The sequence below is a fragment of the Ascaphus truei genome, chromosome 7 (assembly GCF_040206685.1).
Source record: "Ascaphus truei isolate aAscTru1 chromosome 7, aAscTru1.hap1, whole genome shotgun sequence".
Lineage (NCBI taxonomy): Eukaryota > Metazoa > Chordata > Amphibia > Anura > Ascaphidae > Ascaphus > Ascaphus truei.
In genome coordinates, this window is record NC_134489.1 from 88,424,716 (window position 1) to 88,438,367 (window position 13,652).

General features: G+C 43.9%; 1 protein-coding gene across 2 annotated transcripts; it reads left to right on the forward strand.

Moving 5' to 3' along the window:
* Window positions 1–3,583: 3,583 nt before the first annotated feature.
* On the forward strand, window positions 3,584–13,143 carry ARL5A (ARF like GTPase 5A). 2 transcript variants are annotated; one of them, XM_075609401.1, is made up of 7 exons: window positions 3,588–3,883; window positions 5,255–5,321; window positions 6,458–6,518; window positions 7,144–7,291; window positions 10,250–10,333; window positions 11,244–11,395; window positions 12,344–13,143. In XM_075609401.1, the coding sequence occupies exons 2-7, from the start codon at window positions 5,309–5,311 to the stop codon at window positions 12,390–12,392; spliced, it is 507 nt and encodes a 168-aa protein (XP_075465516.1). In that variant the 5' UTR covers window positions 3,588–3,883; window positions 5,255–5,308; the 3' UTR covers window positions 12,393–13,143. The 2 variants fall into 2 exon arrangements, with proteins under 2 accessions (XP_075465515.1, XP_075465516.1); XM_075609400.1 differs by lacking the exon at window positions 5,255–5,321 and having other exon boundaries at window positions 3,584–3,883.
* Window positions 13,144–13,652: the final 509 nt, after the last annotated feature.

Genomic DNA, 13,652 nt, shown 5'->3' on the forward strand with positions numbered 1-13,652 from the left:
GAACATTCTCATAAATGCTCAAGTCCGAGCTGTGTTTGTGAGTGTGTATTTTACTTGAGTTCAGTCCCATAAAATTGTTGAAATTTTAATCCACTAGGAATGCGCCTGTTTTTTTCTTGTTTTGTCTACAGATATCCATGAGGGATTGGTGATCCCTGTATCCAGGCTGCACAGACTACAGAGGACTGTGCATTGGGACTGGCTAATATTTTATTTTACATTTTTCACTTTTTTTAATATATATTTAACATTTTTGTTATTTTTTAAGCAAATGTCTTATTTTGATCATTTCACATTGGTTTAATAGTTGTAAATTGAGTGAATTGTATTATTGTATTTAGCACTTGACCAACAGATAGACAATTTAGTTTGTTTTATTTTGTCCATAGTCACCACTACCCTTAATATCTAGTGTTTGTTCACAGTTATATGCTACTGATCATTTACTAGCAATACATTTCTAATTGGTATTTATTAGCATGGTACCATAGCAGGCGCTACTTCATTTCTTTGTTTCTTGTGTAACGGATTTTCTGGACCTGTCTGACCCACCCAATCTCACATTGGCCCCTGTGGTCTAACCAGTCCCCATTACATGGTCGTGTTGGGTGGTGCACCTGTTGGCAACAGGACTCCTGGGTCTCCCGCATGATGTTGTGTGGGGATTGCCAACCCAGACAGGCAGCTGAGGTAGTGTGCATGAGTCCTACCTATATCCAGTGCAGCGCCTCCACCTCATCAGGATCTCTGCGTCCGCAAGGAGATGGTTCTGATGAGGAACTCCTCTGTGGTGCCATCCTCTGAGAGTAACTCCAAACTCACACAAGAGAATGTCTTTGATCAAGGTTGTCTTTATTGTGGCTTGCGGTGTGGGCCAACTGCCCCTTACAGTGATTAGCTTAGCCACACATCTTGCTGTGCTATCCTTTCAAAGGTACACCCTCCCAATGGAGTGGGATCCCCTCTCCCCTCGGGGAGATCACCCCTGTGCCAGGTCCCTGGACACAGTACGGTCTTGACAGCTTGACGCTAATTAACATAGAATGAGGCCACTAGTTAAAGCACTAGTGGGCCACTCACTCCCAAGTCTCAACCCAGACTTGTTCCTTACTCCAACAACTAACTTTGAACAGTGCTGTACCTTATATCCCCCAGGGGGCAGGCACAACTCTGATGTCACTAACTGTGGACTCAGAGTATGTAGCCACTCCCATCCATACATAGGGCACCTCACCAGGGTGTGAGGGCAAACCTCCATGATTACTGCTGGCAACCCTGTAACTTACCAGGCTTTACTGCCAGCAGGAGAGAAAACTGCAGACCATTTTACAGCATGGCTACATTTGATTATATTTATATATATATAAGGCTGTCTCACACTTTAATCTGGTCTGTAACTGTTTCATACGCTCATAATATATATTTTCTTTAACTGTGCATGCAATGTCTTGTATATAATGTATACCCTGCTCATTATGTAATTGTATTTGTAACCATGTATTATTTGTTTTACTCTGTGCCCAGGACATACTTGAAAACGAGAGGTAACTCTCAATGTATTACTTCCTGGTAAAATATTTTATAAATAAATAATAAATATATATAGTCATTATTAAACAAGTCCAGTTCCAGATATTAGATTTTGAGATCAAGGGACAAAAAAAATTTGAGCATCACTACTACAAATCCTTAGGAACAATATTGTTTTTCAAATATTTTTTTTAAGTTCAGTAGACGGCTATTTGTGTAGTACTTGACTGCAATATTTAACACCTGATGAGGCTTAACACCTTACTGTGGGCTGTGAGCAAAGCTTTAATGAGATGGTGGGAGGAGGAAAGGAGCTACTCAGATATTGATCCCACTACTAACTATTGTCTTTTACAAGCACCACTGACTACTGTACAGACCTATTTAGTATTGGGGTCAATGCCTGAGTGTACTGAGAAAGCTCATTTCGGACCCTGCAGCAGGGCCGGCTGGGAAGTTTGCATGGCTCAGTGCAGGGCCTCGGCTCTTACCCGCTCCGGCGGGATCTCCTCCCGGCATCTCCCCCTGCATGGTCCTGTTATTATCGGTCTGCTTCGTCAAATGACGTCACGTTGCCATGACAACGGGATGCCGCGCGACATCATAGTGCCGTCACAGTGACATGCAACATCACGTTGTCATAGCAACACGACACCACATATTGGCCCGTTGCCATGGCAACGTGATGACGCATGGCGCCGTGGCATCCCATTGTCACGGCAACACACCATTTGACGTTGCAGAGCCATGATGATGGGGAGATGCCAGGAGGAGACGAGATGCCGGGAGACAAAGGTAAGAGAGTTACAGAGGCCTGGCGCTCTCCCCCTGGCAATCAGTTTAATTGTTGTATAACCAGGTAAATGTGGCATGGGTTGTAGGTTCAGCACCCCTGACATAAGCCATGCCAACTTTCCCCAAGTCTGATTCGTTGTCAGTCTCACATTTTTAATATCAGTCGCCTTGCAGACATTGACGGGAGCACACGAAGTAATTTAGTGGTAAATCAAGGCCGGCGGTACCATCTGTGCGATTGCACCTGGCCCTGCGCTCTTTCCTGGCCCAACTTCAGTAATCACAGCTTAATGTTGTGGTGGTTAAATAAACCACAACATTTAAACTGTGATTGCCGGGAGCCAGGGGAGAGCGCAGAGCCTCTGTAAGCGCCCTCACATGGCAACTATACATGAGCTGCATCGCCATGACAACGCAACATCACGACGCGAGGGAGGACAAGAGGCCCCCGCACATCACATGACGTCGCGCTGTTAAGGCGACGTGTTACAGCAGGAGCAGATGCCGGCTCCGGAGCAGGTAAGATGCCCCCGCAAAACTCCCAGCCAGCCCTGGTAATGTCACGCTGTTTGAAATGGGCAAATCCAATTCATATCCTAGTGTCAGCTGTAAAATGACTTTGTAAGCTCTGCATCGAGCAGGGAGGCTAGGGTTGCCAGGTGTCCAGTATTGAACCGGACTGTCCTGTATTGCGACCCTCTGTAAAGTAAAAAATTGCAGGTACTACTTGGCGTGTGTGTATACCGGTACTACCTCTCTGGACATAGTGACCTGACCGGCTTTGGGGAACGCAGGATATCCTTGAGCGGGGAGAGAGCAGGGCTGTTACTAGGGAGCTGGGCAGCTTCCTCCATTCTATTTGGTTGCATTACCCGGCAGCAGCCAATCAGGAGGAGGTGTCAGGAGCCTGGGGGTGGTGCCAAGGAGATGAGGAAACAGCATGGAGCTGTGTGTGTGTATTTTTGGAGAAGCCACTTTGCAACTGGGGACTATATCAGAAATAAAAAAAATAATACAATAAGATTTTCACTAAAAACATTTTTAATCCATCATTCCTTAGTGCAGGAAGGCTGGCTGATTTGAGACTCTTGCAGGGTGACATCTCTGTGACTTGTCCCTTATACTGTATGTTATAAGGTCATGTGATCCCCTCCTGCTCCCAGTGGCTGGTACGTCACGAGACTACGCCCCTCCCCGTGCGCGTGACATCACTCCCCCCTCCCCCGCCCCCGGCCTGACCCGGAAAGGGAGCGGCTCTGAGTAGGGAGGTCGCGCTGTATCGTTTTGACGTCATCAGCCGCGCGCCGACTCCTGTCACAGTCAGGGGGGAAAAACGTCGGGAGAGAGGGGGGACGTTTCCGGTTCCGGGTCTCCCCTTACCTGGGGAATGGCGTAACCGAGGCAGGTGACCGAGAGATGCCCGGGGAGGCGCGACCCGAGCCCCCTGCCTGAGACGGACAAGTCTGAGCCCAGCTACCCCTCCTCCCCCCGCCAGCGCAGCGCCTCCTGAGGATGGGAATCTTATTCGCCAAGATATGGAGGCTTTTTAACCACCAGGGTAAGAGGCCCGGGACTCTGCACCCACACCTGGGTGACATTTCAAGACCCTGCACCCACCCCCGGGCACCTGGGTGATATTCCGGGACCCTGCACCCACCCCCGGGTGACATTCAAGGACCCTGCACCCACCCCCGGACACCTGGGTGATATTCCAGGACCCCCCCAACCCTAATATGCACCCCTTGTACCGTGAGACTGTAATAAAGTACAAAGAGGTGTTATAGATCCCTGTAACACTTGTGACCTGGAGTCAGGTGGCAAGTGTGTCTTATACTGCAAATCGAGTCAGATATACGTAGCCTAGTGCTAGATCTATCCCTTGTCACAGTACCAGTAAGGCCGGAAACACATAGCCTTGTATCACTGCCAGAAGACCCTCAAACCGCACACCCACCCTTCATAATATTACCAGATGATTCTGCAATACATAGGTCTAAATACCCCCCCCCCCTACTCCCCTCTAATGTCACAGCATCCTGCAATACATGCATAGCTCTGCTCTCACACTATCCCTCTTCACCCATGTGCTACCAGCTGTGTGCAATGCATTGCATGCTTGATTACAGGGTGGAGGGAGAGTGGCACTGGAGGCATACAGTAAGGTCCTAGGTGTGGTTCAGTGATGGTTTATGTATATTCCACACACGTACAATATACCAGGTGGTGTTTCAGGCTGTCCGAGCACTAAAGTAGCTAATGTTTTGGAGGGTTGGCAACTATAGCAAGACGAGGCTGTTAACACTAGCCCTCTTTAAATCTTGACATCCATTCGTACTTCCCAAACGAAATCCTTCCTTCCCATATTCAACCCATTTTGTTAAAGGTACATTGGTGGTTAATGGGAGCCTGCTGCCTTTTGAGATTATACTAAGAAACCAGTACTCTTCTAGTCATCCAATACTTTCAGCTTTGACATGTTAACTTGGCTCCAGTCTATCCAGTTATGACTTCCCATGGAGAGGTTTAACTATCTGGGCTGTTTTTACTAAGCGTTGTTAAAGGGCTGTAAGATGCCACACCTCCGCTTGGTAAATAAGGCTGTTAATATAAATATATATATATAATTTTTTTTTTTTTTTTTAAGAATGCATGTTAAAAATAAGGAATTGTTTAAGTTCCCACACATTTGTCTTGTTTGCCATATATTATATACCCTTCCCTCCTTTTTAGGTGGATAAATAAATTAATATGAACACTACAACAAAATGTGAGCGTCGGTAGCAAGATAAACAAATCCCTTCCTTCAAAATCTGCACTGTAACTGGCCATGGAGTTATAGGATCTTTTCAATAAAATCTTTACACAATGATTTGTCCTTTTTGTGGTGTATACTAGTAATCCATACACCATTATTTTTTTTGGTCCCAAGTGCATATTAGGTCAGGTGATATACAAACATTTGTATCCCAACCGGATCCCACAGATGACAGGAGCAGGTAGGAAGTGGTGTGGGGACAGTTATGTTGGGGAAGTCGTCCCCTCTACTAACCACCAAACTCTGATTTCTCAGGGAGTCCTGATGTGTAGGCAGTGGGAGCAGAATCAGAGTGCCCACTCCCCTCAGCAGCAGGGAGGGGGAAGCCGGAAAAGGTGGTAAACGCCCTAAGAGCCATTCAAGTGCCACCCTCAGCATGTTTACAAACATCCTAAGGGGTTAAGATGGGAATTTACTTTGACATAAGGTCAACCAAGGCCTTAACAGTTTTGGGGATTCTAAAGCGTTGCCACCTGTTCTGGTTTCTACACATGGATATGAACTTGCCTAAATTTTCCAGTTTTAATTCTCCCATTAAAATCCAGCCGTGGCTGACGACACTTTATCATGTTTAAGGCCTTGTATATCTGGCAAAGTGACCGTTATCACTGTTTTACGGACGAAAATTCCAATTGAAGTCTAGGGATTTTGGGCCGAAAAACTGTTTCGGTAGATAAAGAATTTCTCCCTTATTGTTTTAATAGATTATAATTTGCTTAACTGTCTGCTGTCCATTTTTTTTGCTTTCCCCCTGGATATCTGCATTTGTGGACTTGTGAGTGTTGACAAGAAATAGAACACACACAGATCATGATGCTATTAATGATTCAGTATTGCTGTTTGTGTTAATGCAGTTTAGTTTGTCTGCTTTCTTTAGGCTGTAATACAATCTATTGTCTGAAATTACTAATGGAAATGCGATCTGTTTAGAAGAGGCAAGCACGCCTGTACAGTATGTTAGATCTTTGATTTATTTGAAGGCATTCTAACTAGAGATGAAATAAATTGGTGCAAAAGTACCATAGTTAAAACTTCAATGTTGCTGATTTTTAGCTATATCGTACATTTGATTAACAGTTCTTAAATACTTATTTAATGTCCCCAAATCCTTAACATACTAAATTGTATTTATATTCATCAAGTAATTTGTGTGAAGTATAACTTGGCAAATATAAAAATAGGTTGAAAATATTAAATATGTTAGCGTTGATTTTATTTGCTTGCAAATCCGTTGCATGCACACTTACATATTCATACCTTTTTATTGTTTTATATTTTTAATCTTGTTAAATGATCTACAATACTTCTCTATTTCAGAACACAAAGTAATTATTGTTGGACTGGATAATGCAGGAAAAACAACAATACTTTATCAGTTGTAAGTATATTAATAAGTCACAATCGCTTTTCTTTGAAGCTATTTTGAAAGCTACATCGTTGTAAAGTTACACAGTGAAAAAATTAAATACATTTGATTGTCAACCTATATTCTTAATGTACACTTCAAATGTATGGCAAGAAATAAAAGTACCTGCTTGAGACAATGAATTACAATAAACATATCTCTTTGCCTAGAAGTACTGCATACTCTGAAAAAATACCTGCTATAAATAAAGCTTTTCCAAAGCCTATACTTGCTACTGATTACTCCTCCCAATTGCCACATTTGCATTTACTAACCAGACTAGGCACTGCTCCTATATCTTCTGTTTCTTACATTTGACGCAAGTGTGCACCAAGAAACGTCAACACTTTTCTATTCAAACATTGTCCAAGTACAATACTTCCATTGTGTAAAAACTTCCAGTATCCTAAAGTCTCTCTTGTAAACTGTGGCATGCATGGCTGTTGCTTCTCCAATTGCATATTTATTTCGCAAGTATAAAATATGCAATATGGCAGTCTTGCAAAGCTGTTTTTCAGGTTCAACGACTCAATTTGAGACTATAAATGATTTCTAGAAAAGGAATGTCCGCTTGTTAATTTGTTTATTTCTGTTCTAGTTCAATGAACGAAGTTGTGCATACGTCTCCTACAATAGGAAGCAATGTGGAAGAGATAGTGGTTAATAATACCCGATTTTTAATGTGGGATATTGGAGGACAAGAATCTCTCCGTTCTTCGTGGAATACCTATTATACAAACACAGAGGTAAACATTTCTGAGAATAAATATGCACTCTGATAAATGATATATATTTTATGCAGGGTTGGAAAAATCCTAGGCGCCTAAAATTTCAGATTGGAAAATATAGAACCAAAGTTCAAAACCAGTGCTTTCAAGTGGGAACGAGATTCAGGGAGAAAACAAATCTTTCAAGATGCTCACAATAATTGTAAAGTATATTGATGCACCAACAAGAGGGACTAAATGTGTAATATACTGTACAGAGTAAATTGGGCGCAGATGTGGGAACAGTGTTCATCTGCTCAGGAGCACGTGTGAATAGGAAATAATCCAAGCGTGTCCCCTGCGATCGGAGACTGCTGTGTGAGAACACAGAAGCAGCCAGTCCCCAGTGTAGCTGATGGGGAGAAACTGAGCCGCGTTTACCCAGATGGCAGTGGTGACCCTCAATACCTTCATGCATCCCTCTCCGTTTCAATCCTCTTCATAGCATATATATGTATAATGAAAAATGAACAGCCACAGTTCAATGTATACGTCCCATAGAAAAAAGCAGTGACTGCCTGAGCCGCACTGGGGGCGTGCGTCTCCAGTATATGGGAAATCAAATAGCTAATTGTTAGTCTTGTCAGTATTTAAAAACAGTTTATTTTGGGAAATCCAATTTTCAAGTCTCAAAGTAAGATTTGAAGTACGTGTCCAAGGTCAGAGAGGCTAAGGCTGTGTGCATATAAGATTGTTTCATCCGCATACATGTGTACTGAAGCTCCCTTATAAACTGTAGGATGATCATTGATGAACACTAAAGTAGTGCCCCAGTACAGAGCCTTGTGGGACACCGTAGGTGATATCCAAGGGGTTGGAGTTAGTTTCCGAGATGGACGCTTGTTGGGATCTACCTGATGGGTAGGAATTAAACCAGTTTAAAGCATCTTTCCCTATTCCAAAGCACTGGAGTTTGTTTAGCAAGATACCATGATCAACAGTATCAAAAGCCTTTGCAAAATCTAGGAATATTGAACCATGTAAGTTGTCCCTGTTCCATTCCACACTGGATTTAATTGTAAACTTTTAGGAGGGTAGTTGCCGTGGAGTGTTTGGGGCGAAGCCAGATTAGAATTGCTAGGGAAATTTGTCTTGGTATAGTGATCGCTTAATTAGGAGTGAAAACATTTTCCTACGACTTTGGATAGTATTCGGAGAAGAGAGATTGGCCTGTAGTTTGAGACAGTGTTTTTGTCCCAACTTTTGAAGATTGGGACAACTCTAGTAGTTTTCCAGGTCTTGGGGGATATGGCCTGCAGACAGAATAGAGTTGATTAGAGAGGCAAGCAGCTTGGCAGTGACTGGGGCACCAAGTCTTAGGCCTCGTACCCGCTACGCACGATCAATATACGGCCCTCTATCGGGCCGGGCCCAGTCACTGCCTGCACGCGCATGTACGACCACCTTTCCCAAAGACAAGATTTTTGTCTTTTGGCACGGCGACCAAGCGATGGCTACGTCACAGTTCAACCAATGAGGGTGAACCAGCCGCGTGATGTCATGGTCACGCCCCTGCCCTGTCGTCATCGTCTCCTCCCCCCCCCTGTCGCAATCTCCTGCTCTTCTCTGGACGCTAATAGAGAAATTGTATATGTCAATCGGGTGCATACGGGAAGGAGATAGTTGAAGGAATGAAGGGGTTAATGGATTAACCAACCTGTTTACATCAGTGTATGTGATAGGATGTTTAGCCACACTCTGCAAACCATGGGAGTGAGTTCTTGCAAACATTTGAACTATCATATACATTTGTATGAAACAAGTTGGTTACACCTGCGATGAGTGTCAGTAATGATAGCAGTGGTATGATATATATAGATAGTACTACAGGTCTTACACACACCAAGACTAAGTGACTCTCTACATCAGACTGCTAATACAGCACCAATACAAGTTTAGAGTCCTAGCCGTCATTTTGGGTGTGTTTTTTCTAGTGACTAATATAGCCAATGTGAATAGATCATACCTCCAAGGTACATGTACCTATGTAAATGGTTACTTCCTCCCTTTACCGCTCACCACAGAGGACATAGACTAGCTCACAGACAAAAGTTGGTACTATATCCTCCACTGTAGTAATTTCTCCCTGTTTATTTTAATGGAGTAATTGTCCATTGTATACATGTTTAATTAAGCAAGTTTTTAACACAGTGAGTGGCTATTTAGGGGTCACCCTAGGATTGAATATTTCCCAGCCCTCAATTGGTCAGAGTGCACATATGAATCTTGGTTAATCCATTAACCCCCTTCATTCTTTGTTGCAAGGAAGGTAATATATGCACGTACATCAAAACTCAATATATCAGGCAATACATGTTGGGGACATGTTACCACAGGGCGCACACTTCTGCTGACACGGACTCCTCGATATCCGCACCGGCTGGTACTCCACGTCTGCAATCCCAGATTGTCCGGTTCCTATAGTGGATCAGCTGTCCAGGTGTCCCCGTCTTTAACTCTGGATTCTCTCGTAGATACAACCAGTAGTATGCGTCAATGTTAAACAACCACAGGGCTGAAACTAACTCCCAACACAAAACACAGCTTCACGCCAACTGTGGTAGCACCGGGTCTGATGTGGCGGAACAGTGACGTCACTTCTCTGTGACATATTTTCTGGATGCGCGTCCCAGACCACAGATCGCAGCTGAAACTGGTGTAAGGTGGGGGGGGGGAGGGGAAGGGGTGCAAACTTAAATGTTTAAGCACCCCTGGGTTAGTGGACACGTTTCTTAGTGGATCCTGGTGGGAGTTTTTTGAACTTTACCATTTGTTTTTTTAGAACAATAATCATATCTTGTAATAGATCAGAATAAATTCCTTATGTTGGATAAAAAAAAAAAAATCTGTTTGGAGGAATATTATAAGCGTTCTATGTTCTTTTGTCCTTGTATTCACAACTATCATTGATTTGTGTGTATTTCTTTTAATATTTAGTTTGTGATCATTGTTGTGGATAGCACAGACAGAGAGAGGATTTCAGTAACAAGAGAAGAACTCTATAAAATGTTATCACATGAGGTAAGTTACGTGGCAAGTCATAGAAGTCAATCTTTGCAAGTTTCCAATGACTCATTAAAATAAGTCTTATCTCTTAAGCAAATATTATTTTTAGATATATTTTAACTTGTAAGAGTCCCTTCAGGCCACTACATTACAAACTTGTATGTACATAATTAAATATAACATGGGAGAAGAATGGCTTAGGCCTTGGTCTCGCTGCGCTCGTTGGCGCAGGCGGCCATGTCGCGAGTTCCCCACCAGCAGGGGAATCCCCACCGAGCCGGTCCCCCCTGGCGGCACAGAGCACTACACGCTGTGGCGCGTCAGCCGCTAGGAGACACAAGAGAATGGTGTTTCCTAGCGTTGGCGCGTCACGTGGTGTGGCTGTGAGCCAATGGGGAGGGGAGGCTTCGGGAGGAGGAGAGGCTTCGGGGAGCGGGGAGGAGTGTCTGAGTGTGCCTGAGTGCGTGCCTGCCTCTGTCTGTGTGTGTGTGTGTGTGTGTGTGTGTGTGTATGAGTGCCTGCGTGTGTGCCTGTGTGTGTGTATGAATGCCTGCGTGTGTGTGTTGCTCATTACTTACCTTAACTCCAGCCCGAGCCCGTGGAGGGAGGGAGGGGAGAGTAGCGGGTCCCTCCGCTCAAGCCAAGCCCCCCTCCCTGTCAAGCCTCCCACTCCCGCCCACCTCCGGCTCCCGCTCCCTACAGACTGCATATCGCGGTCTGTGTATGTCAGCGCACCGCCTGTATGCAGTGCGGGCGCGCTGACTCTGGGAGCGGGGCCTTAGTGTGTGTGGCTGCCTTTAGAAGGTGTATACTTTATTTGAATCCAAGTGCCAACTGCTGAGGCAGGTCTGACATCAACAGTCTTTGAAATCAAAAAGTGTTTTTTTTTGTTTTTTTTTTTAATTGCTTTTGGTTCCATTTTAAGGACTTGAAGAAAGCTGGATTGCTTGTCTTTGCGAACAAACAAGACGTTAAGGAGTGTATGACTGTAGCTGAAATCTCACAATACTTGAAGTTAACGTCAGTAAAGGACCATCCATGGCATATCCAAGCATGTTGTGCTCTAACCGGAGAAGGGTAAGAATACTTCCTTCTTTCTAAACATAAATTGAACATACTTATGTGAATTTTTACAAATATATTCTAATAAAAACTGTGGTGTCTGTAAAACTTGCTTTAATTACGCAGGAACTATATACAAATACTATGTAACTATGTAAATTCCCATCATTTCCCAATGCTAATTAAATGCTTTTCACAGAGAGGCTAGTTTAGAATGTTATTAAAAGCTTGTCAAGCGTGTAGCCTTGCAGTGTAAGGCTGCGGTCCCAGTAACTACTACAGCGTGCGCTGTGCAATCAAGCCCCGTCCCCCCCCAGTCAGGCTGGACCCTGTTCCTACCTTGTCGCGCACCTTTCCCCAGCGGTGCGCGACAGGTTTTCAGGCAGGCAGGGGAATTTGAGATTAGTATTTGCGACTGAGGCGTGGCTGAACCGCCGGCGGGGGCGTGGCCAATGAGGGCGAACCAGCTGCGGTACGTCATGGCCACACCCCTGCAAACTCACAGCCACGCCCCCTCCCGTCGCAAACCTTCCCTCAGACCGCCGATCGCGGTGTAGCGCTGTGCACGCGCCGCCCTGCCAGGCGCGCGTGCCACAGTGAAGACTGGGGACTCACCCTTACTTTAGGCCGCGCTTATAGTGCCGGCGACGCGACGTTGCCCGAAAACAAATTCATTGGCGCCACCGCGTGTGCTTATAGTAAGCTCAACGGCGACATCGCGAACACTGGTAGCCGGCAAAATTTTATTTTTCAAGGGTTGTCGCCTTTTATGTGACGTCCCTTGAACCAATCAAATGGCCGGAAACCCGTGCCGCCGCCGCCCTGCGAAATATAACTTTCTCCTGTGGTGACGGGTGACGTCGCCATCGACGGCACTGTAGACGCGGCTTTACAGGTTTTCTTTCAACAACATTGTATAGTTGCATGATAAAAAGGTTACTTTTTCTTCTCTTCTATTTTCAGCTTGTGTCAAGGACTTGAATGGATGATGTCAAGACTTAAAGCTAGATGACCACCGTTGCACATTTGAAGAGACATTACATATAGATCATACTGTATTTATGAATCCCTGGACTGCTGCTAACTAAAATGTGTATTTATAAACATTGTGTTCCAATGGTTACATCACCAAGAAAGACAAAACAACAAAAGTTTGTGAATTCTCCCTGAAAGCAAAACCATAATTCTTCTGCAACTATCTTCTTTGGAAGGCTCCTTTTCAAAACTTATTGTTTTTGGCAGGTGTATTATTCATCCCCTAAAGAAAGTCAAAAGAAGAGAGGAATTTTAAACTTTCAACATTTTACATTTTACAAATCTGATTCTTACTAGTTATCTCTGGTCATTCCTCCTAGCAGTTGAATCAAAGCCGCAAATATTAACTGACCAGTATTTTTAAAACCAACTAAAAACATGACACAGAATGTGTAAATATCTTTGTATTTCCTCTGTATGTGTGTGCATGCGTATGTTTGTACTTATGTACAGAATGGTTGCCTTGATAGCTGAGACAATGACACCATGCTAACTTAATGTTGTACATGTCAAAATAATGAAATGCACTGCTATTTTTTTTTCCTGTTTGTTCTCTCCTAAGAAAATGTGGATTTGCATATTTCATTCCTTTTTTTTCCCCCACACCTGTAAACACCCGGGAGCATTTCTACTTCCCAATCCCCCCCCCCCCACCCCCTGCATTGTCCAAACTACTTCCACAAATGTCTAAGTTGGAAGTTGTGATAATAAACTAGGATGGGAAGGTGTCCTCTGTACTTCTTTTTAGTAAATAATGAAATCCAGAGTATTTTTCTTGACAGGAAGTAAGATGAGGGTTATTTTCGGCCCAGCATTATGCAGTTGTCAGTTTGTTTGCGCACACATAAGCAGACCATAAATTAACTGATCTGTTGGAGCAGTGCTACAAATTAGGAAATACGTACATAACTTGGGGCATGGATCAGTGTCCTGGCTGTAAAACTGAAGCAAAAAATAGCACTGGAGTTATCAAAAATAAAATCAATTGCGAGCAATGGGATAATTTTGTTTGTAAATCTGGTTCTTGGTTCTCCCCCGCTCCCCCACACAACTTTTACCTCTATTTTGCAGCTATTAAATGTAGATACATATCTCTCATCAGCATCAATGCAAAGGCAGAAATGGATATTTTCTTAGAGCTTTTGTGAGCTGCATAACATCTCAGCAAAGCTTGGTTAAGGAAGCCCCCTGAAAGACGGCTTCTTCCGAAGGGCTTGCCAGTTGGATCAGTTTGAGT